We start from the raw sequence: 24,693 nt of genomic DNA, 5'->3' as shown, positions 1-24,693 counted from the left end.
GCAGGGGCCGGTTGCATAAAAGGTTAAGACTAGTCTTAAAAGTTAGTCATCTAATTTTTTTATTTGAGACTGGCCATGATATTTTAAATTGAGTTACATTAAATTGTAGATTAGTCTAAGTTAAATGCAAAAATAAGACCAATTACCCCTTTGCTAACTGCTAGTTTGTCAAACTTGTTCTTAAGACACAGTCTTAACATAAAGGCTAAGTTTATGCAACTGGCCATAAGATGTCTAACTCTAAGCCAGGTTGGAATGAATACGTAAAAGAGTTTCATGCTGAGGCTAGAAAGGCTTTTAAAGCTTGGGTTGAGTCAGGCAGATATAAATATGGTCCTTTATTTGAATACAAGAAACGGGCAAATGCAACATTTTTTTTTAGTAAAATAAATAGCATGGATAATTACCGGCCTATAGCTTTAGCAAGTATTTTATCCAAGGTTATTGAAAGGATTTTATTGAATAAGATGGAACATTTTGTCCTGATTTCTGATAACCAGTTTGGTTTTAAACCTAAACATGGCACCGATGTGTGTATTTTTGCTCTAAAGGAGATTTTATATTTTTATAACAGGCATAATTCCACAATTTGTATGTGTTTTATTGATGCTTCTAAAGCCTTTGATCGTATAAATCATGAAAAATTATTTGTTAAGTTATATAATAGGGGAGTTCCCAAATTTGTAGTGAGAATCTTGGCTTTTTGGTATGCTCATCAATTAATGTATGTAAAATGGGGTAATTATGTGTCTGCTCCATTCAGCATACACTGTAAAAAATGACCGTGATTTTAACGGTAAAAAACTGTGAAAAAGCTACGGTAAAAACCTGTTAAATGGTTAACAGTAAGTTCCCCTAATATATACGGTGAAAAACTGTAATAGACACTTCAGACAATTTTACGGTGAAATACCGCTTTTGGAAGTTAAAAATTTACAGGAAAAAACCGTAAATTGACGTTCCCAGAATTCCCTGCGTTGCATTTCAAATTTTGTTTAAATTTGATGTTTTTTCTTTGAAATAACTAGGTTTTTTCTTATCAGTTATGTTTATTAGGGTTGTATGTTACATCTAATGTTGTTAAATGAATGTTTATTGCATATTTCAGTTTAATGAGTCTCACCATGATGGTGTTTAGTGTTTGTGTGAATGACGCTGTGCACCTTCTATATATGTTATTATTTAAAAGCTGCTTGTGATGGGCTTTGGTTCATCATGTGACTTTCTCATCACCTTCTGCATTTGGTGGTTATCAGTGCATTACAAAGGTACAAAACAGATTTCAGTGCTTCAATAGGTTGGTATATTAACATTATATCAGTTAATGAAATTACGGTATTTAACTGTAAATTTAAGTTAAAACCGTAAAACCTAAAATGTTGCTACTGTATATTTTACGGTAGAATTCCAGCAACCACAGCTGCCGGTTTTTTTACAGTAATGCCAAAAAGAGTAATATTATGATTGTTAGGAGTAGGGAGGACAGGAAACTGACATTTCCTGACTTCTCCTCGTCTGGGAATGTCCTTAAAGTTTGTAATGAGGCTAAATACTTAGGGCATTATATAACTGATGACCTGTCTGATGATAGGGGTATGTATAGACAGTGTTGTACGCTGTATGCCCAGGCCAATATGTTGATTCGCAAATTTGGTATGTGCTCAGAATCTGCGAAGACTACACTTTTTAAAGCATACTGTACCCCTATGTATTATTGATGTGTAACTGAGTGTGTCCTTAATAAAGTTTTGATTGAATCTGTCGATTATTTATTTAATTCAATTGAAAAAAAGAATTCAAGATATTCAAGAAATTCCACATTATTCCACTTTTGTTAAACTAAATGTTTTTATTTGACATGTTTAACCCTGTAAAGCCTGACATATAAAATAATTGTCAGAAAAAGTACCATTTTTTAACATGCATTTATTTATTTATTGGAAATGGAAGGTATTGCTTGTTAGGATCAAACAATATTTGGCTGAGATACAACTATTTGAAAATCTGGAATCTGAGGGTGCAAAAAAATCTCAATATTGAGAAAATCACCTTTAAAGTTGTCCAAATGAAGTTCTTAGCAATGCATATTACTTAAGTTTTGATATATTTACAGTAGGGAATTTACTAAATATCTTCATGGAACTTGATCTTTACTTAATATCCTAATGATTTTTGGCATAAAAGAAAAATGAATAATTTTGACCCATACAATGTAAAAATGTTCTTTTGTTGACTATTGCTGCTAATATACCCACGCTACTTAAGACTGCTTTTGTGCTCCAGGGTCACAAATGTATATCTTTTTTTTTTGTTGTGAATGTGTTAAGAATGTGTAAAAGAAAATCTTATTTTACATCCATGTAAGATTTTTATGTTATCATAATTTAAATTACATTTGATTTTATCGATAACAATTAAAAAAAAAAAAATTATAATAGTAATTTAAATTTAAATAATATATAACCATATATTCCATGCTAAATTATAATTATCAAACATAAGAAACGACTTCCAATGTGATTTTTTTTTTTTAAATTGAACATACATAAAGGTAAATACACACATTTACAGCTCAAAACAGATTATAACAACAACAACACCACACACACAAACACACACACACACACACACACACATATATATATATATATATATAAAAATATATATATATTTATTAGAAAATACTTCTCTTTTAAATTCTTGTGAAAAAAAACCCCAAACAAGACATCCTTAAAAACAAGAAGAAGAAGAAAATTATAAGACAACATTTCTTCCAAAAGGTACATGGACACAATCCCAAAAATAAAGAAGATGGACAGACTCCGGACTCTGACGTCATCTCTCTGCGCCGCCGAAACACACACGTGTGGCTCGAGCTGAGCGACGCGACGCGGTGGATAGAAGTGTCCGGAAAAAAGCGAAGAAACTGCTAGTTTAATACAGAAATCATGGGTAAAAAACTGAAAGTCGGGAAAACCAGAAAGGACAAATTCTACCATCTCGCTAAAGAAACCGGTGAGTCGCGTAAACACGAACGTTAAGACACATGCGCGTGAGATCACCGAGTACCTCGTTATTACCGTGTGTTTTGGACGTTTACTATAGTAATAACGGGCGTTATTTGAGGTTATAGTATCGTGATATTCCTCGCAGTGTCATAGTAATAACACGGTAATCATTCAGTAGCATCTGATATCAGTCGTCTGCTCTGCTAATGCCGTGTTGTGTGAATGTACCGTGTTTTTATCGAGTGTTCGCTCATTTATCGTGTTTTTTTAGGTTATCGCTCCAGATCGTCGTTTAAACTCATTCAACTCAACCGGAAGTTCCAGTTTCTCCAGAGAGCGCGAGCTGTGGTGGATCTGTGCGCGGCTCCGGGAGGATGGTGGGTAAACTGACCTGCTAGTTAGTGCTAAACAGGTTAACTAGCGCCCTGTCAAACCCGTTGTCTTTCCCTAAATTCTGTTCCATTCTTTCACAAATTCCCTTTTTTGTTTACATTTTTCTGTGATGTCCATTTTATTCTTTTTTTTTTTTTTTAAATTGTGAAATTTCCCACAAATTCTGTTTTATTATTTAAAAAAAAAAAAAATTCAAATTTTTCTGAAATTAATTTTACTCTTTCCCAAATTCTGTATTTTTTTTTCTGTAAAATCAGTTTTATTTTCCCTTTAATTCTGTTTGCGTCTTTACCAAATTCCATTTTTAGTTGTAATTTTTCTGTGAAATCTGTTTTATTTTTCCCCTTTTATCTTTTCCCAAATTTAGTTATGTTGTTTACCATTTTTTGTTCTGTCAAATCGGTTTTTGTTTCCCCCAAAATTCAGTTTAATTTCATAATTTTTCTGGATTCTGTTTTGATGGTTAAATTTCAATTTTGGTAACCAAAAAGCATGTTTGTAATGAAATCTATGCAATTTAACAATATAGCAAATTATTACAAGTTTAACAACAACAACAACAACAAAAATATTAGGGCCTCTACAATTCCCAAATTATGTCTCTTTCTTTTTTGTCTGCATTGCATTTTAATATTTTATTTACATTATTAACTATTAATTATTTATTTATAATAATAGGTCTCTAAGAAATGTTTTATTTTTTCAGAGATTCTGTGTTTTCTGTTTTAATTTCAGCATTTATTATTTAATACAAATTTAATATCAATTTTTTCATTACTATTATTTATTTATTTATTTTTCGCAAACGGTGCTGCACAACAGAGGTTTATGGAAAAAATAGTTTGACTTCCCTTAAAAGAATAAAGTTTTAATCGTTTCATTGTTCACTTTGAGTAATATACTTCTGTCTGACTGAGCTTTTATTTTGACGGGTTGTCGTGAAGACCTTTGAGTTTCTGACAGTAGTTTTTATCAATGTTTAGCAGAGGATTTGTTGGATTTGTTCGTCCAGTTGTGCTGGTTTCATGACCTCTCCTTCACGTTCAGGTTGCAGGTGGCGTCGAAGTTCATGCCGGTGTCCAGCCTGATCATCGGTGAGTGGGTTTTGAAGTGAAGCGTGTGTGTTTGAGACAGACTCCAGGTTTGACGCTGTTGTTTTGCTGTCAGGTGTGGATCTGGTGCCGATCAGACCCATCCCGAACGTGGTCACGCTGCAGGAGGACATCACCACGGATAAGTGCAGACAGGTGTGTGTGTGCGCTTCATTTTGTTTATTTAATTATTCAATGATTCATTCAACAATTTAATTATTTACTTGCTTAGTTTCATTGGTTCAAAGTGAACCAACTCCAGCGTGAGGCTAAACTCAACCTAATGTTTTTAATATGACTGAATTAGTTTTTAAAGGGGTTTCATATGACGTTGCTAAAAAGAATATTATTTTGTGTGTAATGCCGTGTTTACGTGGTTTAAGGTTCAAAAAACACATATATTCCACATACCGTACATTATTGTTGCTCCTCTATGCTTCGCCTTTCTGAAACATGTAGATTTTTACAAAGCTCATCCTTCTGAAAAGTGTGCTGTGCTCTGATTGGCCAGCTATCCAGTGCGTTGTGATTGGCCGAATGCCTCAAACGTGTGACGGAAATGTTACGCCCCTTTACCGTATTTGGAAACACACAGCGTCTCCACGACAACAAGACTACAGCGAGAATAAAAGTTATGACTCCTTTCTTTGCGTAAACATTTTGGCGGTGTTATGCAAATTAGCACTGTGACGATAAATCGATGCAGAATCGATTCGTGGATGGATTCTGAGATCTTTCGAATGCATCGCGATTCTCTCTGGAATGGATTCTGAGCTTAGATTTTAACAGCAGATGGTGCTCTAATCTAGTTTATACGCGGTAGACCAATCACGAAGGACTGCGCCATCTGACCAATCACAGCATCTCCATCCGAAGGCCAGGGGGCGCTCTCGCGCGAAAACTACAAATGCGCCTCACAGAAGAAATCCATCGCTGCAGCTGAATAAACAAGATTTAACTGCTTTCATTGATTCAATGTGACTAATAAACACACGACTACGGCAATATATGGTTTATCTGAGTTCTTATTATTATAATTTTCATTATAATAAAGTATATTTATAATGCAATGCCTTTATCACTGCTTAGAATTCTATGAAATATGTTGCGTGCCTTATTCTGTGTAAGAAGCCACATCTCACAGAAGGATTTATTTCAAACACTCGGCTGACGTTATGAAGTGAGTTTGGCAAACAGCTGTCATTATCGCGAACGATTTCTTCGATTTCATAATCGCGCAATAATATGGTGTGCAAATTTTTTTTTTTTTGCGTAACTTGTCAGTGAACAGTGAACTTGAAAAATGCTGCTCCATCTGAAAGCATGTGATGGAGATTTACTACTGGTTACAGAACTGGCTTTACTGACAAAATGTGCATGGAAATCACATTCGATTTAATCGTGCAGCCCTACGTCAAACGTTCTGAAAACATGGAGATTTTATATTTTTGGCATTTGTGCTCAGGCTCTCAGGAAGGAGCTGCAGACGTGGAAGGTGGATGTTGTGCTAAATGACGGCGCGCCGAACGTCGGAGCGAACTGGCAGCACGACGCTTTCTCGCAGGCAAACCTGACGCTGATGGCGCTCAAGCTGGCCTGCGAGTTTCTGGCCAAAGGCGGCACCTTCATCACCAAAGTCTTCCGCTCCAAAGACTACCAGCCGCTCATGTGGATCTTCCAGCAGTTCTTCAGGAAGGTGCAGGCCACCAAACCGCAGGCCTCCAGAAACGAGTCCGCTGAGATCTTTGTCGTCTGCCAAGGTAAAAAACGTTTATTGTATCATTCTTTCTATAGCTCTATTGTTTGTTTGTTTTATCCATCATTTGTTTTTTTAAGTATTGTTTGTTCTTTATCCTTATAAAATTCTATCTATTCTAATTCTATCTATCTATTAGTGCTGTCAAACGATTAATCGCAGTTTTTGTTTACATAAAATATGTGTGTGTGCTGTGTATATTTATTATGTACATATAAATACATACACGTGCATTTAAGAACAAAAATGTATGTTTATATATTAAAAATATTTATGTGTGACCCTGTAGCACAAAAGCAGTCATAATTAGCACAGGTATATTTGTAGCAATAGCCAAAAATACATTGTATGGGTCAAAATTATTAATTTTTCTTTTATGCCAAAAATCATTAGGATATTAAGTAAAGATCATGTGCCATGAAGATATTTTGTAATTTTCCTACCATAAATATATCAAAACTTAATTTTTGATTAGTAATATGCATTGCTTATAACTTCATTTGGACAACTTTAAAGGAGATTTTCTCAATATTTAGATTTTTTTGCACCCTCAGATTTCAGATTTTCAAATAGCTGCCAAATATTGTCCGATCCTAACAATTATTTATTCAGCTTTCAGATGAAATCTATATATATAAAAAAAGACCCTTATGACTGGTTTTGTGGTCCAGGGTTACATATATTATGTAAATTATATGAATATAAATATATACATGTAAATATTTTCACAATATATACTGTTTGCGTGCATTTATATATACATAATAAATGTACACAGTACACACACAAATTATGTAAACAAACTTTTATTTTGGATGCGATTAGTCTTGATTAGTTGCACGGTTTGACAGCACTACTAGCTGTCTATCATTTATCTAGCTATCGTTTGCTTGTTCTTTTGTTCACTTGTTCTATCATTCTCTGTTCTATCGTTTGTTCTATTATTTGTTCTTTTGTTTATGAATTCCTATCCATCATTCATTCTATAATTCTGTCTATATAGTTTTTGTTCTGGTGTTTGTCATTTGTTCTATCGTTTGTTCTATATTTGTATGTTTGTTCTACTGTTAATTTGTTCTATCATCCATTTGTTCTATCTGTCTATTTGTTCTGTCTGTCATTTGTTCTATCATTCATTCTACATTTCTGTTGTTTGTTTTTTTTTACCATTAATTCTATCACCTGTACTATAATTCTATCGTGTTGTTTTTTTTGTTTTTGTTTTTTCTGTCTGTATGTGTATATGAATATATTTCTCTCTCCTTCAGGTTTTTTGGCCCCGGATAAAATTGACAACAAGTTCTTCGACCCCAAATACGCTTTTAAAGAGGTCGACGTTCAAGTGAAAACTGTCAAGGATCTGGTTAGCAAAAAAAAGCCCAAAGTACGTCTTATTACATTTTACAGTAATATATTTTCATTAATTATATTTAAATTGATGTATTTTATGATATGTATTGTATTACAATTTTAATATTTTACAACATTTATTGTATTATAAGTTATTTTGTTTTTAAAAAATCATCCATGTAATTTTTACTTTTTCTAACGTTTTATTTACTTGTTTTTCTGTGGTGTTTCAGGCTGAAGGCTACAGCGATGGCGATCTCACTCTGTATCACATCTTCTCAGTGACCGAATTCTTAAAAGCCGAAAACCCTGTCGATTTCTTGAGCAAAGCCAATGAGGTATGATTTCAAAACACTTCACTTATATTCCAGACATCAGTGTGCATATCTAGCAACCACATAGCAACACCCTAGCAACCATACCAGGTACCCTAGCAACCAAAATGAGTACCCTGGAAACCGCATAGCAACATCCTAGCAACCACCCTAGGAACCACCACAAGTACTCTAGCAACCGCATAGCAACACCCTAGCAACCAAAATGAGTACCCTGGCAACCGCATAGCAACCACCCTAGGAACCACCACAAGTACTCTAGCAACCGCATAGCAACACCCTAGCAACCGCCCAGAACACCCTAACAACTGCCTAGCGGTGCAACGCCCTAGCAACCATCCCAGGTACCCTAGCAACACCCTAACAACCGCCTAGCAGTGACCTGGAAACCACTCATGTCAACGTAGCAACTGCTTAGACCGTCCCAAGCAACCGAGTGCCGAGTTTTGCCACGGCAAGCACCACTCAAATTTTCTTCATGAAATGTACATAACTAGTTTTTCTTTTTCTGCTCCAGATAACCTTCGATAACCCTGAGCTGGAATCCCATCCCGTCACTTCGCCAGAAATCAGAGAGTGCTGCTCCGATATTAGAGTCCTGGGCCGAAAGGAACTGCGGTGAGTGACTGCGCTTGTTGACCATATATGGAGAGTCAGTGTCTGGAGCCGAAATCTGATTGGCTGTTGTGTTGTTAGTCTGCTGTTGTCATGGAGATCCAAGCTGAGGAGATTCCTGTCTAAAAGGCTGAAGCAGGGAGCCAAGCAGCAGGACCAGGAAAAGAGGTGCGTCATTATCACGTCATAGTTCACATATCGCATATTCAAACTCTGTTAATAACTATGTATTTTATCGTGGTTTTAGCTCAAGTGACGACGATAGCGATATTGATGAGAAGGAAAGCAAGAAAAAGGGAGGCGAACAGAAGGATGAGGAGGACGTTGAGGAAGAGGAGATGGAGAAGAAGCTGGCGCAGATGAAAGCCGAAGAGTTCGCCGAACTCAAACGGTAGATTTTCATTCATGAAATGAAATTTCATTCATTCATCTAAACCAAACTATCAATAAAACTGAACAATGTTATGTTATTATCAATATAATGTAAATATAATGTAAAGTCGCTTTGGATAAATGTCTGCTAAATGAATAAATGTAAATATTATTACTATATTTTAATTGTTTTTATAGTGATTTGATAATAAATGATTTAGTAATAAACAGATTTTATAATAAATAATCTAATATAATTTATTAATAACAGTCTAAATAATATTAAATAATAAAGCAAATAAAAAAATTATGAATACATTTGATTTAATCTAAAGTATTAACAAAATATAAACATAAATCTAAATATTAATATAATTTTTATAAAATATAAATGATAAAATCTGAATTGTTTAATATTAATTTATTTATAAATGACTTGATAAATAATTGTATACAGTCTTATTTATCTTGAATTCAATTAGTAAAATATAAGCAATGTAAATATTATTATATATATTATATTTTTATAATGTAAAGTTGTTTTGTAATATATTGAATTAGATTTTATCTAATATTTTCTGTTTTTAGATATAATTTTCTGTTTTGTATATCTAAACTATTAATAATATAAACAACCTATTATTATTATTATTATTGTATTTATATTAATATATTATAAAATATCAAGATCTAAATGCTAATATTTTAATTACTTAATAATATAAATATATTTTGTATGAGATTTTAAAATGTTCTGTTTTCATTCATCTCAGCAGTCATAAAATATAACTATTTAAATATGAATGTAATGAATAAAATATAAACATCTAAACATAAAAAATAAATATTACTAATATATTTTCATTTATTTAGTGATTTAATATTTAATGGTATTTTATTATTGTTTAATATTTACATTAGATTTTGAATCTAATATTTTAGTTAAAGTTTTATTAATTTTGTCATTTTTAATAGTAACATAATAACATTTCAAGTATTGAATTTTTTCATTTAGTTTTAGTTAGCGATAACCCTGCTGTTCGAACGTTAAATTGGTGTCTTTGAAGCTGGTGTTTTTAACCGGTTTGCCGTGTTTTTTTGTTGATAAACAGGAAGAAGAAGAAGCTGCTGAAGGAGAAGCGGAAGCAGAGGGAGAGAGTTGAGCTGAAGATGGATCTTCCCGGGGTCTCCATCGCCGACACCAGCGACTCCTCCATGTTTTCTCTCAACGCAATCAAGAAGGCCCAGGTAAGAAACCAGCTGGTCTTCAGGACGCTGAATGACTCCTGAGCTCGTCCTGATGGTTTGTGTGTGTGTGTGTGTTCTTCAGGGTCTGAGTGAAATCACACAGGGAGACATGAAGGGAGCCGATGCTTTAGTGGAGGAGGGGGAGGAGGACGACGACCTGCACATCTCTGATGAAGAAGAGGATGAGAGAATGTCTCTGGCCTCTGACCTCGACTCAGACGATCTTGAGGAGATCGAGAAGAAAGAGAAAGAAATCGAGCAAAAGATGCCTAAGAAGAAAAAGTACGGTTCTTTTTCCTTCCTTTTGTGGAATACATTTAGTGTGGTTTGTCTGTTATATTAACATATATGAAATACAAAATATTAGTATTTTATATTAAATAAAAAATAAACTTAATTTTTTTATATACCGTATTGTCCCGAATATCAGACGACCCCTTTTTCCAGATGTACCTTTTGGAAAAAGGCTTTTTGAAATCTAAATCTTGTTTTTTTTTTTTTTTCTCTCTTTCTCTGTAAAACATTTTTCTTAAATTATTTTCAAATTGCATATTTTTCCTATTTTAATTTTTGTTTTGAAAGTATGGTAAATACTGGTAAAATGTACTAAAAATGACATTGAAAAATATACACTTTTTGATATACCATTGAAATAACAGGTAGCCCATCTGAATTATATAACATTTAGGCTATCCATCTCATAGTAGCCTACCAAAATTTTATCACAGTAGAAGTGAAATCTTATTGTAGTCTTCAAATCTGGGTACTGTCTTATGTTTTTAAATCACTTACAGAGGAAGTTTGGTCCCATCAGGCTAACATGACAGTCATGACTCGTGCCGCTGTAAGCTTTTCTTTTTCTTTTGTTTTCACTCGCGATCTTTACAACACACATTACATTACATATTTCATGGCACACTTGTTTTATGCGTTTTTGGCGCCACCTATTGTTGTGGGTGTATTACTGACATATCAAAGCCTAGACCCCGAATATAAGACGACCGCGTTTTTTCATATGTATTTTCAAGAAAAAAACATCGTTTTATATTCGGGTCAATACGGTATATGAAATAAGTATAAATGATGTTTATTCTGAATATAAAAATATATGTGAAATAAAGTAAATATTTGTATTTCTTGACTTTTGTTATAAATAATGTTATGCGATATTAATTGTCATATGTACAATCTATTTTACATTTTTTTAGTGTGTGTTTATATTGTAATTGTTTTATCAATATAAAAACTAAGGGCCAGTTTTACTAACAGCTTGCGCCAGCGCAAACCACCTTTTGCTGTTAAAATAGTCAGATTTTAAAAATATAAATGTGTATAACTGCATTTTTTTTTTTTTTAAATGTAAAGCATAATGTGAACAATTATTTGGTTTTTTTTGTTTGTTTTATATTAACTTTATAATTATTAATATATAAACATAATACAAATATTACATTTTCTTAACATGGGTAGCTAATAGCAGGTTCCTACATTATTTTTGTAGCAGTAATTGTAAAAACTTATATTTTGGCACAAACTGTACTTGCCATGGTAAATCTTTGTAATATTTCATAGAAACTGTATTTTTTTTAAATGTGTGTTTTATGGGAGAAAGAAAATATAGATCATAAAACAATGAAGATTAAATAAAGAGTTACAAAAACACAATTTTATTTTTGTCCAAACTTTTAAAAACTGTATATGAATAGTTGTTTCCAAGGAATTCATCTCTGCTTTTTGCGTTTCTGCAGAGTTTCGTTTGCCAGCGAGCCACAGGATGAAGGGGAAGCGAACGGGAATGAGTTACTTGTCGAACTGGAAGACAAAGACGAGAAGAGAGACCGCGAGACCAGCATGTGGTTCAGCAAGGTGTGAATTGCGCATTTAGACTTAAACAAAACCGGTTTACGGTAGATTTTAATGTTTTCTTTACATTGCGCAGGACATCTTTTCCGAGTTGGATTTGGACGACGACACCGATGCCTTGAGCGAACTGAAACAAACCCAGCTGCTGCAGACCGGAAAAGGCAAAAAGAGGAAAGCGGAAGAGGAGGTGGAGCCTGCCGTGCAGAAACAGGAAGTGGCCGCACCCTCACAGGAAGTGAATGCAGATGAAGACGACAGTGACTCCGATGACGACGACAGCGATGATGAGAGGTGAGACACGTATATTTTTGTTAATATTAATGCTTCTATACTTGATTATGTTTGCTAAAAAGGATTTTTTCCGACAGAGAAATTGCGCAAATGAAACAAGCCTCAGAAGCCGCTGGCGCGAGAGGAGCGATGGATGATGACAACATTCAAGTCGTTCCTGTTGAAAAAATAAGTCAGTTGAGAATCGTATTTAACAATCGACGCCATCTGAAAATAGTTTCATTGTTAATAGTAGATTTAAACGTGTTTTTTTTCGCAGACAAACGTGCTCGAATACTCGACGCGGAGGGTTTGGCGCTCGGCGCTCAGATTGCTACATCCAAAAAGCGAGAGCGAGACCTGATCGACGGCTCCTTCCACAGGTCAGACTGCGCTAATGACTTAACGATTGCGTTATTTGTGCGTTTCTGAGGTAATAACATCGTCTTCGTGCTGCTCTCATAGGTTTGCGAATTCTGAGGATATGACCGAAGTTCCCGCGTGGTTGGTTGACGATGAAAAGAAGCACCGGAAGAGGCCTATTCCCGTCACCAAGGAAATGGTGGAGGAATACAAGCAGAAATGGCGGGAAATCAACGCCCGGCCAGTCAGACGAGTGGCAGAGGCCAAAGCGCGCAAGAAGAGACGGGTGAGACAATCCTGACATCTTAAACACTAATAGAAATTCACAGTTTAAGAGCAGATGTAGAGAGAATGCTGTATAGTTTTTATTATTATAATAATGATTATTAAATTATATATATATATAAAAACACAGGCACACATATACACAGACACACATATATAATACATTCAGTAATAAATTACAGTAGTACATTTTAAAACTTTGAAAATTGAAAATTGCAAGTGGAAATAAAAATAAATAAAACAAAACACACACTCATACATATATATACATATACACATACCTACACACATATATAGTTCTTAAATTATTGTGGTTAAAATATATAATTAAACGATATGGTAATATGATTTCATTTATGTAGTTAATATGGAATTTTGTATTTAAAACCTGTTTGTTTTCGTTATATTGAACAAGTTTTACTTATATTTTTTAGTTATCTCAATGTTTTTAAAAATCATTGTTCAGTGGAAAATGGTCAAAGAGTTATGGCTGTTTCTGGAGCTACAAACTTAGCTTTCCTGTAGCTCAAATAGTAGAGCATGGCGCTAGCAACGCCAAGATCATGGGTTCGATTCCCAGGGAAAGCAAGAGCTGATCAAATGTAAAAACTGTAACTTGAATGCAATGTAAGTCGCTTTGGATAAAAGTGTCTGATAAATGTAAATGTACAAACATATTTTGATTTCAGAAAACTCAAACTGAATCTGGCCGTTAAATGCGTGTTTTCTGTTGTAGATGTTGAAGAAGATGGAGCAGGCGAAGAAGAAGGCCGAAGCTGTGGTGAATACGGTGGATATTTCAGAGCGAGAGAAGATGGCTCAGCTCAAGAGGTCGGCCTCGACATCCACACATCCACTTTGTTTCATTCCCAACGCACTGAAGCCTAATCATTTTCTCTTTCCTTCGCTCACAGCATCTACAAGAAGGCCGGCGTGGGGAAGGAGAAGCGAGACATCACGTACATCGTGGCTAAGAAGGGCGTGGGACGCAGGGTGTGCCGTCCCGCCGGAGTCAAAGGCACTTTCCGCGTGGTGGATGGACGATTGAAGAAAGACACCAGAGCTGCACAGAGGAAGGAGCAGAAGGGGCGGGGCAAAGGAGGGCGGGGCCATAAAGGAGGGCGGGGCACGAAAGCAGGAAAAGGACATGCGAATAAGAAGTGATGGACGCCTGTCTCGTCCTCGTTCAGACTGATTGATTGAGCTGTTCATGTCGTTTACGAGTCTATAGCGCTATATGCTAATCTACTCGTCCAGCCCATCGTAAGGCCTTTCGTTACCGATGACACGCTGTTTTGCTTGGACTTTGACTCGCGTGATTATAAATAAGGGTTTGAACCCTTCCAGCAGTCAGATGCGGTTCAGACTGATGTTTTTCAGCATTGTTATAATGCTGCGTGTTTTCATGTCTAACGTATACTTTGTGGTATATGAACGTCAGGTGTATATGTGAACTTCCTGATCTTTCTGAATTAATTATGCCAATTTATATTTGAAAAATCTGCTTGGATTGTTAGTAACATTTTAAATAAATGCAAACTGAATGACAAATTGATGTTTTGTTAAATAATACTGATTTTTTTTTTTTTTTCATTACTGTGATTTGGTATAGTTTTCATATATAATTTAAATAGTTTAAATGTCGTTTATATTTAAATTAAAAATATATATACAAAAAATGAAAACCTAAAAAATATTGGTTACGATTTAAATTGAAAGTTCTAGAATTTATTTTAAATATATATTTATTTAAAAAATATATATATATATCTAAACATGTATTTGTAATTGTAAAATATAATTGTTAATTATAATTGTAAAAACCTTTTTTTTTTTTTTTTGCTGGAATGTGTACTTACTATGTTTTTTTTTTTTTGCTCTCATTTTTATTTGTTGTGTTTGTTTGACAAATAGATTTAGCAATGAATCGTGACTCTCAATCTCCAATTGAATTATTAAAGCTGTAGTCAGTAACTTTTTTTTGGTTAAAAATGATCCGAAATCAATATTTGAGCAAGTACATAACTAGCGTGTGTTCAGTGTTCAAAACTATTGCCTTATTCACAACGTTTATCTTATAATAATGTTTTCTAATTTGAGTGGTATGGGTAGGTTTTCGCAGGAAATTCGAGCATGGTACTGCGTCATTACGTCACGTCTGTAAACACGAAGAAGTTGTCCCGGCTACTAGGCTATTGCATGAGAGGATCCTGCAGGTGGAGGATCGTTTATAGCCTTTTCTCACAGCAGCTAGAATAATTAAATGTATCAGTTTAATGGAGGATTGTAATCCAGAAGGGATTGTGTTTATGAATTGCGTATGAATGAAATTATATTCCAGTTTTAAATGTGCTTCTGATTACAGATAGCCTGGAATTACACAAGATCTGTATTTTAAAGAAAACCAGTTAGAAGGGAGCATAGTTTGTTCCTCAGGTAAAAATAATTTCTTAATATGAAATTCGAATGGCATGACAATTAGATTAGACTGTACAGAAATTGAAATCTACACATTAATATACACTATACTCATAGTCACGCAATGCTGATGTTAACATTAATAATTTGACAATAAAGTATAACAATAATAATACTTTGCACGGTTTGATGTGATGTGAGCTAACCGATGTTTAGATAATCACCATAGGTAGTGCGATTTATGGTTATGCTTTTTTCCTCAGCTGGTCAGAACAAACGTGGCAGACTTGTTACTTACTTGTTCAGATCGCAATATACAGTGAAAATCCTTATTTGGGTCATTTATTCCAAGACATAGGCTAGAATCTGTGATTGCGAAGTACAGTAAACATCCACACCGGTGCAGTGACTGCCACGCATTCACCTCAAAACAGATTCATCTGTGCTGGAGCCGTGCCGGAGTACAGCCCACACAAGCAAGATAAATCCGCACACGGCTGCAATTCCAGGTTTTCAAACAGAGATGGCGACAAAGAGGCAAAACTGACGGACTGCAGCTTTAAGGATCTGGTTTCATTCAAATGCATACTGTATAAATGCACTTGTGATGCAATTTATTTCACAATCAAATGAAACATCTGTCACAAAATTGATCAACACCTCGAATGCAAAGAGAATTGTTTCAAATTTTGATCGAATTGACATTACAGATTCCCAGCCAGTAAATTTAGCTTCCCAGAATGTGAAAAACATATTTTTATTTGGCTTCCAAAAGAATAACCATATGCCAAAGTTAGGGGGAACGTTGTTTTCTCACTAGTTCGCTCATGTATTGCACTGAGTGTAACTATATGTAGATGTGCAGGTGAAATGTTTCTTCATCCTTCAAACCCTGTAAACCTCCAGTCCAAGAGTTCTGGATCGATTTGACCAGCTAACAAATGTTGGTTCCCAGAACATTCAGCTAACGCTAGTTTCTGGTTCCCAGAAGAGACATTATGTTCTCTGCCAAGAAACTTCATGTGACATTGCAGCTAGGTTTAGTTATATTTGGTTTTCCATAAGGCAACATTTGTGTTTGCCGACCATTTTGTTCATGCATTGCATGTTCTTTTGAGTGTTTAACTATATGTAGATGTTATGTAGACGTTTCTTCATCCTTCAAACCCCCAAGTCCAAGAGTTCTGGATCCTCTTGACCTCCAGCCAAAGAAGGAAGACCGCGGGCGTCGACGCGCGTCACGAAGCGTCCCACGCCGCGGTAGCCGGTGACGCAGAAGACTGGTGAGATTGTGAGGAGAGAGAGCGAGTAAACAAGAGGACGAGATGCTGTGAAAGATGCGGATTACCTCACATCTCACATGTCTGACTGGATGATTCGCTCTATTGTGGCCCAAACAATGACTGCCGCGCGTAGTGGGCTTAAAAACGCTAGAATCGCGCGCACAGAGCGCAATCTTCGCGGGAGACAGGCAGCAACCCTCAGAGAGGTATATGAAGACAGATATTATGTTATTAACTTGATATGAAACTTTTGACACACTTTTACCTACTTTATTAGGTGTTTTATAAGGACGATCCGTTGCTGTCTGAAGGAAGTCTTGGAATGATTTGACCGTTACACTTGTTGTTTTTTAAATCCTTGCATTGGCGGGAACAAAAGAGCGGTTTGTTCTCCGCGTCCATTTGCGATGCATTTATGGCACGTTTTGTGAGTTTTATCGTGAATGGCTCTCTTATTCGTCTGTGAATGAGTAATTTGTGGACTCTGTGTGTGTGTGTTGTGTGTTTGTGTGTGTTTGGCAGCGTTCAGCTCGAGTTTGAAATGTGCTGATCCAGTTTGTGCTGCGCAAACGCTTCGCATTCAGAACGCTCGTATGATGAACGGATTAAGTTTGATTGATCGGCTCGATTCGAGCCAAATGCTGATCGCACAGAACGGCTTTTGTTCATAAACAGGTCGATGGAGGCTGAAGGGACCCGCTGGAGGACCACACCACAGCCAAACGGTTTGTTTGTAAAACGTTAGTAGAGAACTTACGAAAAAGTATTGAGTATTTATCAACATAGTTTTTGTAATAGTAGTTTACTCTTTTTTTTCTTCTTTTTTTCTTTCTTCATATAGCATCATATATATATATATATATATATATATATATATATATATATATATCCAAAAGTGCCTTCAATAATATTGAGATCTTTCATCTTTAGACATCTAATATGGCATTAATAAATTGTTTATTAGAAGCAAAATAATAGGTGGATTTCTATATGCGGAATATAATGATAACATTAAAATACTTTTAAACATCATATAATGTTTTAAATGACAAAAATGTATCATAACTACAAATATTTATTAGTAAAATAAAATAGTTTAAAGATGTCTAAAACCATTAGCCTAATCTTGAAAGTTTCTTGCAAAGTTTATTTTGGTTTGTTATATATTTTGAAAGTATATGTTTATATGTTGTATATTTATTATAAAAAGTAAACAATTGGATTTAATGCATCCTATAATTTATTATTAGTAGTAGTAGTATTTACATGTTGTAGACTATATTTATTATGAAATTACACAAATACTTTTAATTTGTCCTATAAATCATTATTAATATTGTTTATATGTTGTATGTTTGTTATAATAATTACACAAATACATTTAATTTATCTTATAATTTATTATTAGTTTGTTTTATATTTGTTATAAAAATTACACAAATACATTTAATATATTCTATAATTTATTGTTGTTGTTGTTGTTTATTTACTAATATATTAATCAATTTATTTGCTATTATTAATAGTACCAAATATGGTATTTTGCCTAAGTTTGTACGCATTGTATAAATAACACAAATACTTGTAATTTGTCCTATAATTTATTATTAATATTGTTTAGATGTTTTATGTATCATAACAAATTACACAATTACATTTAATTGATCCTTTAATTCATCGTTATTGTTTGTGTTGTACATTTATTATAATATATACATTTAATGTATCATATAATGTATTATTATTATTATTTCTATTTATATGTTGTATATAGTATTTGCTAAAAAATTACACAAATGCATTTCATTTATCACATGATTTAGTATTATTATTGTTGTTTTTTTATTTACTAATATATAAATTCATTTCCTTTTTGTAATAGTAACAAATATGATATTTTGCCTAAATTTATACGTATTGTATGTTTTAAAGTTTTTATCCTGAGAAAAAAAAAGAAAGCTGAATCACGTTTCAGTGTAATATTTTCAAATGCATTTTTACCAAAAATATGAGCGGTGTTTGCATGTGCAAAACTTGCTGTGTGGTTGCCAGGCAGTTGCTATGCGGTTACTAAAGTGTTCTGATTGGTTGTTGGCACGTTGTCATGCGGTTACTATGTGTTTTTGCAATCCTTCTGTGTCTGGTGCGCAAACTTAAAGGGATAGTTCACCATAAATGAAAATTTGATGTTTATCTGCTTACCCCAAGGGCATCCAAGATGTAGCCGACTTTGTTTCTTCAGTAGAACACAAACGAAGATTTTTAACTCAAACCGTTGCAGTCTGTCAGTCATAAAATGTCAGTCAATGGGACCCACGGCTTTGAGAGAAAAGAAAACATACACAGACAAAACCAAATTAAACCCTGCAGCTCGTGACGATACATTGAGGTGTTTAGACACGAAACGATCGGTCTGTGCAAGAAACTGAGCAGTATTTACATAATTTTTTTTACCTCTGATCCACCGCTCAGTCCAATTGTCCTGAGCACATCCACAAGCGTCATCTTCTTCTTCTTCTTGCTTTACGGCGGATTGCAGACTTATAAGTGCATTACCGCCACCTATCTCTCAAATGGACCATTGACACTCTATCTACAATCTCAATTAGGAACGTCAATGGTCCATTTGAGAGATAGGTGGCGGTAATGCACTTATAAGTCACACCGGCTTCTGTGAACGCGCTCAGGACAGTTGGACCATGCGGTGGATCAGAGGTAAAAAACAATATAAATACTGTTCAGTTTCTTGCACAGACCGATCGATTCGTGTCTTCACACATCAATGTATCATCACAAGCCGCAGGGTTTAATTTGGTTTTGTCTGTGTATGTGTTTTTCTTTTTTCTCTCAAAGCCGTGAGTCCCATTGACTGACATTATATGACTGACAGACTGCAACGGTTTGAGTTAAATATCTTCGTTTGTGTTCTACTGAAGAAACAAAGTCACCTACATCTTGGATGCCCCGGGGGTAAGCAGATAAACATCACATTTTCATTTTTGGGTGAACTATCCCTTTAGTTCTTCTGCACTAGTGTTCAGTACAGTGTTGATCGGTTAGTGAGCAGTTGTTTCATTGGCAGTGAACGTGTGTGTGTGTGTGTGTGTGTGTTTGTGCAGGAGGGTGTTCCGATCCTCTGATTGATGGTGTTCACTCTGGTGGGCGGGGCCTCTCTGTGTGGAGCGGCGGCCCTCGTGCTCCTCATCATCTCCACGGCTACTGACTATTGGATGCAGTATCGCTACTCGGGGAACGCAGCCAATCAGGGCCTCTGGAGGTTCTGCATCAATCGCAAGTGCCACGCCCACACGCTGACCGTGGGTGAGTGCGGTTAAACCGCAGTAAATTGAGTGGGGGAACTATGACGGCACTTTGTATGCAGATCGGCTGTTAGCATGAAACTGGTTCCCTCCACAAATAGCCAATGGGATTTTTCCATAGGCTTTTGGATAATCGCAAAAAAATAAGTTCTGTGTTCAGTCATAGTTCATGAAACTTACACGTTTTGTCCATCAAGATAATCTTCACAAAATAATATAACTTTGATGAATTTTGAAGCCTAAATACAAGCGCCAGAACTAAAAAGCTAAACTTAGGCTATAAATGAACTACAGCACCACGGCCTTCAGCGTCACCACCACCACGCTCCCGACGACTGTTTCAAACTTATTTTTAACATGTTCAGTGAAAAGGATTTACTCTGTATATGAATTTTAATCCACGCTACATGAACCGTTTCATATAAACTGGAATAAATACAAAACTAGAGCCAAACTAAAACTGAAATGAGACATTAGTAATAAATAGTACAGTGAATAAATGAAATAATCATAACTAAAGGACATTTGAAAGCACGTATTTCTGTACATTTCGAAATAAGGTGCATTAAAAGTCAACAAATCCTTGATTAATATGAATATTTTAATTTAAAAACATATCTCCACGTACTATTCAATAAAATTCTAGTGCATTTAATCTATTAAATAACAGCAGAGTTTTTGGATATGGTAAGATTAAACTTATTTTAGTGAATGAAGGACCACATTTCAGCTATCGTTTTGTTAGGGTGGATACACAAAATGTTATTTTATCCTTGCTTCTAGAAAACCTTAATCTATAACAGCTTCTTGTGGCCGTAAAATTTAATTTTAATGTGGCTTTAAGCACAATGCATCATTAAAGTTTTACTTTCACCACGTAAAGCCGGTAAACGAGGTATTTACATGGAATAATCGTAATATGAGTTTACCTTATGGTACGAACCTAGAGTCTCTGTATCCGTAGGACAGCAATAAAACAAGCATCTTCCCTCCGAAGACTTTGGGGCAAAAAAAACCCCATTGTCGAACAACAATATAAAATGCGTCGGCGCCGATAGCCTCGTGGGCAGCGTATCGACATGTTGCGCTTCGGGCGTCCCGTGTTCGAGTCCCTGCTCGCGGACCTTTCCCGATCCCATCCCCCCTCTCTCTCTCCAACTTCGTTTCCTGTCTACCTACTGTCCTATCAAATAAAAGGCAAAAACAAATCTTAAAAAAAAAAACTAACAAAAACCAATATAAAATGCTGCAAAATTCATTGGTTATTCTTCAATTAATTGTACTATAAATTATACTGCAATTGCAAAATACTGTAAATTGATCAACTGTTCGGCGTGATGACGTTTAATGTCCCCGACAGCGCCTGTAGTCCCATTTAACAGCTTGTTAGCAACCGTCAGCAAGAAACATAACAGTTTAAAAAAATCACGAGTTGGGTGTAAAATGCTCGCTTCCGGGGTTTTGCCTACAAAGTGATGTCACAGTTCCGCATATACTGCAGAGAGACAAGACAGCGGAAATTTTACAAATATGGCATGTTTTTAATTATAGAAAAACTAAAAAAAAAATATTCATCTTTATCCATGTGGGTAGGTCAAAATTTCAAGAATATACTAATTTAATTTTTTATAATTTTTAAAAACATTTTATTTCATGTTCTATGACAATGTAATTTATTATTTTAGATTTTTTAATAAACATTTGTGTGTGTGTGTGTGTGTGTATATACAATTTAAAATTTGTTTGCATGTTGTAATGCATTTTTAAATATATATATATATATATATATAATCTGTATCCATCTCGGTAAATCAATGTAGGAAGAAAATGCCATTTATTATTTGATATATATATATATATATATATATATATATATATATATATGTATGTGTGTGTGTGTGTTAAGTTTTATTTCATTTCACGTTTATGAAAATACAAAATTTTATAATCTCTGTCGAATGTTATAACTACTTTAATATTTTGTTAAATATTTGTAATAATTTTTAATTATTCAAAATATAAAATATAATTTGAAGTTCTCCATCTGGTAAGAGTCATATTTGAAGAGTGTTATATTCTTATTTATTTTTTGTTTTGTTTTTGGTCATTGGTATTGGAAGACTATATTATTAATATTGCATATATTTATACATTTATATATTTATTATTTTTAATCATATAATTTCACTTCATGTTCTTTCACAGTATAAAATATATATATATATATATTTTTTTTTTTAAATTTCTATGCATCTGTGTAGGCCAATATTGGGGGGGGGGGAATTATATTTATTATTCAATTTTTTCTTTTTCTTTTTTTTTTCAAATCCCTATTATTTTTCCAAATCTCATTTGCGTTTCTATGGTAGATGTCAGAAGCTGTAGTCAGTGATCTGCTTTAATCGTGTTCGTGGCTCCTCGAGGAAGTGCATTAATTGTGTTTGTCCCACAGCATTCTGGGACGCCACGCGGGCCTTCATGCTGCTGTCGGTGCTGGGCTGCTTCGCTGGAGTGCTTTTGGGCGTCACTGCATCCAAACGGCCCCGGAGCCGACGGGTGCGGACCGGAGGAATCGCCCTGCTGCTGTCCGGTCAGAAACACACACACACAATACATCTCACACACTTCAGCTTCTGGGAAAATATGAAAAACAAAAAAACATGTCGTAATCTCGGTCCATCTGAGTGGGACAATATTAATATTAAAAGTGTTTTGTATTGTTATTTCTTATTTTATTTTTATTTATTTTCATATTTTTAATTATTATTTAATTATTTTTGTGTATTTTATTTTTATTTCTGGTTGTATGTGTATGTAGGACAATTTTGTTTTATTTATTTTTTAAATATTTGCAATATTCCTAATTATTAAAAACATAAAACTTAATTTCATGTCTAAGGAAAATATGACAAATAATGTTTTTTTTATACTCTGTATCTATTAATATTAAAAAAATTTGATTAATTATTTCTCATTTTATATTATTTTATTTTTGCATTTTATATTGTGAAAGACTTAAAGTCATACAACTTATGAAAATTGTTTTCAGTTCTTTAAAATTATTTTTTTGTTTGCTTTTCCATATAAAAATCTATGTATAGTTGGTGTATCCATCATAATGAAAAATAATGTTATAACGCTTTACATTATTTGGCATTTGAGAGCTAATGATATTTAAATGTAATTATTAAATTATGTTGAAACAATTGACATTTTTAGACTTTATTTTATAGACTTAAATTTTAAGTATTTAAAATAAGTAAAAAATGTAATCTTTAGTTATTAAAAATGTAATTATTTAAATTAATTTTAAATTCTGACATTTTTAGAGTTAAAATTAAATTTAAATGTTTAAATTAAAAACCTTTGACATTTAAGTTATTAAAATTTAAAATAAGTTAAAAACATCTGACATACAGTTATTAGACATTATTTCAATTGTTAAAAACATTTACTACATCTTGAGCAGATTTCTGCTTCGTAAACACTGATCTGTGTCGCAGTGGTTTTTATGGTCTGAAGCGGTCTGTGTTTCTGCAGGATTTCTTGCGCTCTTGGCTTTGGCGATCTACACCGGCATGACCGTCAACTTCTTTGGCAAACGCTACATCGACTGGAGATTCTCATGGTCGTATATCTTGGGTTGGATCGGCATCATATTGGCTTTTGCAGCAGGTAAATTTCATTTTATAGCATGTTTTTTTTCACAAAATATGCGGGCGAAAAAACTGTAATTATTTGTATGTATTTTTATTTTTTTTTATGAAAAAAAAAAAGAGGTTTTGAAAGTCTAGTTTAAAATTTTTATTCCATTCGTTTGTTTTTTGCAAAACTTGGAAAACATTTAATAAATATGCATAATACAAAAACAAAGGTCTAATAAAACTTGCTTGTTTTTTGCATTTGTACATAGTAATATTCAAAAAAGTTGATTCCTGCTTTTTTATTTTTACAATAAATAATTAAATAAATAAAAATAATTAAATAAATATGCATAATATAAAACAAATATCAGTTTTTTCTATAAAACTCAACAAAAACAAGAAAGTGCAGTTTTGAAAATCTTATAAAGAATTCTTAAATGTTTTCAAATTTTAAAAAATACCCCAAAAAAATTGAAAAATGATTAAAGATTATTTTAAATTATTATTTTTTCTTGCTTTTGCATTTGTCACTTTAAAAAAAAAAAAGCTTTATAAAAAATATTGTAAATTATTCACAAAAACAAAAGTTTTGAACATTTTATTTAAAGGCTTTCTTTTAATATTCAAAGAAAAGAAATGTAATTAATTAATTAAAAAATAAATAACTATTCATAATACAAAGTATTATTTTGAACAAAGGTTTTTTTTTTGTATTTGTAAATGCTTGTAGGCTGAAGTCTGAATACCTTTATCCTAAGTTAAAAAAACTTTAGAAAATTGATTTCTAAAATTTTGTACAAAAATAATCTTGCTTCAATTTTTTAAACAATATTTGTCTTTCTTTTTTTCACTTTTTTTTTTCCCAAAAATGTAATAAAAAATCATAATAGTTCATAAATAGTTCATTCCTTGTTTTTTCTTCTTCATGTGTCATTGTGTTTGTATTTGTGTATGGTGTGTTTCAGGCGTCCTGCAGCTCTGTGCGTATCAGAGGAGCGTCTCTGAACCGGCGCCTGTGAGCGTCTCTGACAGCTGAAACTCAAACATCTCAACATGAAATAAACTGCTTTTGGACTCTT

The 24,693-nt window shown here is 33.8% G+C and overlaps 2 protein-coding genes across 4 annotated transcripts; both read left to right on the top strand.

Moving 5' to 3' along the window:
- The first annotated feature begins 2,829 nt into the window (after positions 1-2,829).
- ftsj3 (FtsJ RNA 2'-O-methyltransferase 3) lies at positions 2,830-14,500 on the top strand. Its single transcript, XM_058760080.1, has 19 exons — positions 2,830-3,015; positions 3,280-3,385; positions 4,449-4,495; positions 4,569-4,648; positions 5,958-6,252; positions 7,517-7,632; positions 7,832-7,936; positions 8,451-8,551; positions 8,630-8,716; positions 8,796-8,939; positions 10,033-10,168; positions 10,251-10,450; positions 11,917-12,034; positions 12,108-12,322; positions 12,400-12,494; positions 12,582-12,684; positions 12,767-12,950; positions 13,686-13,780; positions 13,864-14,500. The coding sequence occupies exons 1-19, from the start codon at positions 2,949-2,951 to the stop codon at positions 14,111-14,113; spliced, it is 2,544 nt and encodes an 847-aa protein (XP_058616063.1). The 5' UTR covers positions 2,830-2,948; the 3' UTR covers positions 14,114-14,500.
- A 2,003-nt stretch (positions 14,501-16,503) lies between these two features.
- Positions 16,504-24,691, top strand: lim2.2 (lens intrinsic membrane protein 2.2). Of its 3 annotated transcripts, XM_058760092.1 has the most exons (6): positions 16,504-16,856; positions 17,326-17,375; positions 19,770-19,971; positions 22,423-22,560; positions 23,511-23,645; positions 24,580-24,691. In XM_058760092.1, exons 3-6 carry the CDS (start codon positions 19,794-19,796, stop codon positions 24,648-24,650), a joined length of 522 nt encoding a protein of 173 aa, XP_058616075.1. In that variant the 5' UTR covers positions 16,504-16,856; positions 17,326-17,375; positions 19,770-19,793; the 3' UTR covers positions 24,651-24,691. The 3 variants fall into 3 exon arrangements, with proteins under 3 accessions (XP_058616075.1, XP_058616072.1, XP_058616074.1); XM_058760089.1 differs by lacking the exon at positions 17,326-17,375 and having other exon boundaries at positions 16,507-16,856; XM_058760091.1 differs by lacking the exon at positions 16,504-16,856 and having other exon boundaries at positions 17,000-17,375.
- Positions 24,692-24,693: the final 2 nt, after the last annotated feature.

The sequence above is a fragment of the Onychostoma macrolepis genome, chromosome 22, assembly GCF_012432095.1.
Source record: "Onychostoma macrolepis isolate SWU-2019 chromosome 22, ASM1243209v1, whole genome shotgun sequence".
NCBI classification, from domain to species: Eukaryota; Metazoa; Chordata; class Actinopteri; order Cypriniformes; family Cyprinidae; genus Onychostoma; species Onychostoma macrolepis.
Note: the sequence above shows the minus strand (reverse complement) of the source record. Positions and strands in the feature narration are given on the sequence as shown.

Bases quoted from the DNA above. Each gene is read 5' to 3' on its own strand.
- ftsj3 (XM_058760080.1), top strand. From the start codon at position 2,949: ATGGGTAAAAAACTGAAAGTCGGGAAAACCAGAAAGGACAAATTCTAC. The intron at 10,451-11,916 runs GTACGGTTCTTT...GCGTTTCTGCAG, and splicing joins AAGATGCCTAAGAAGAAAAA to AGTTTCGTTTGCCAGCGAGC. The intron at 12,035-12,107 runs GTGTGAATTGCG...TACATTGCGCAG, and splicing joins CCAGCATGTGGTTCAGCAAG to GACATCTTTTCCGAGTTGGA.
- lim2.2 (XM_058760092.1), top strand. From the start codon at position 19,794: ATGGTGTTCACTCTGGTGGGCGGGGCCTCTCTGTGTGGAGCGGCGGCC. The intron at 19,972-22,422 runs GTGAGTGCGGTT...TTTGTCCCACAG, and splicing joins CGCCCACACGCTGACCGTGG to CATTCTGGGACGCCACGCGG. The intron at 23,646-24,579 runs GTAAATTTCATT...GGTGTGTTTCAG, and splicing joins CATATTGGCTTTTGCAGCAG to GCGTCCTGCAGCTCTGTGCG.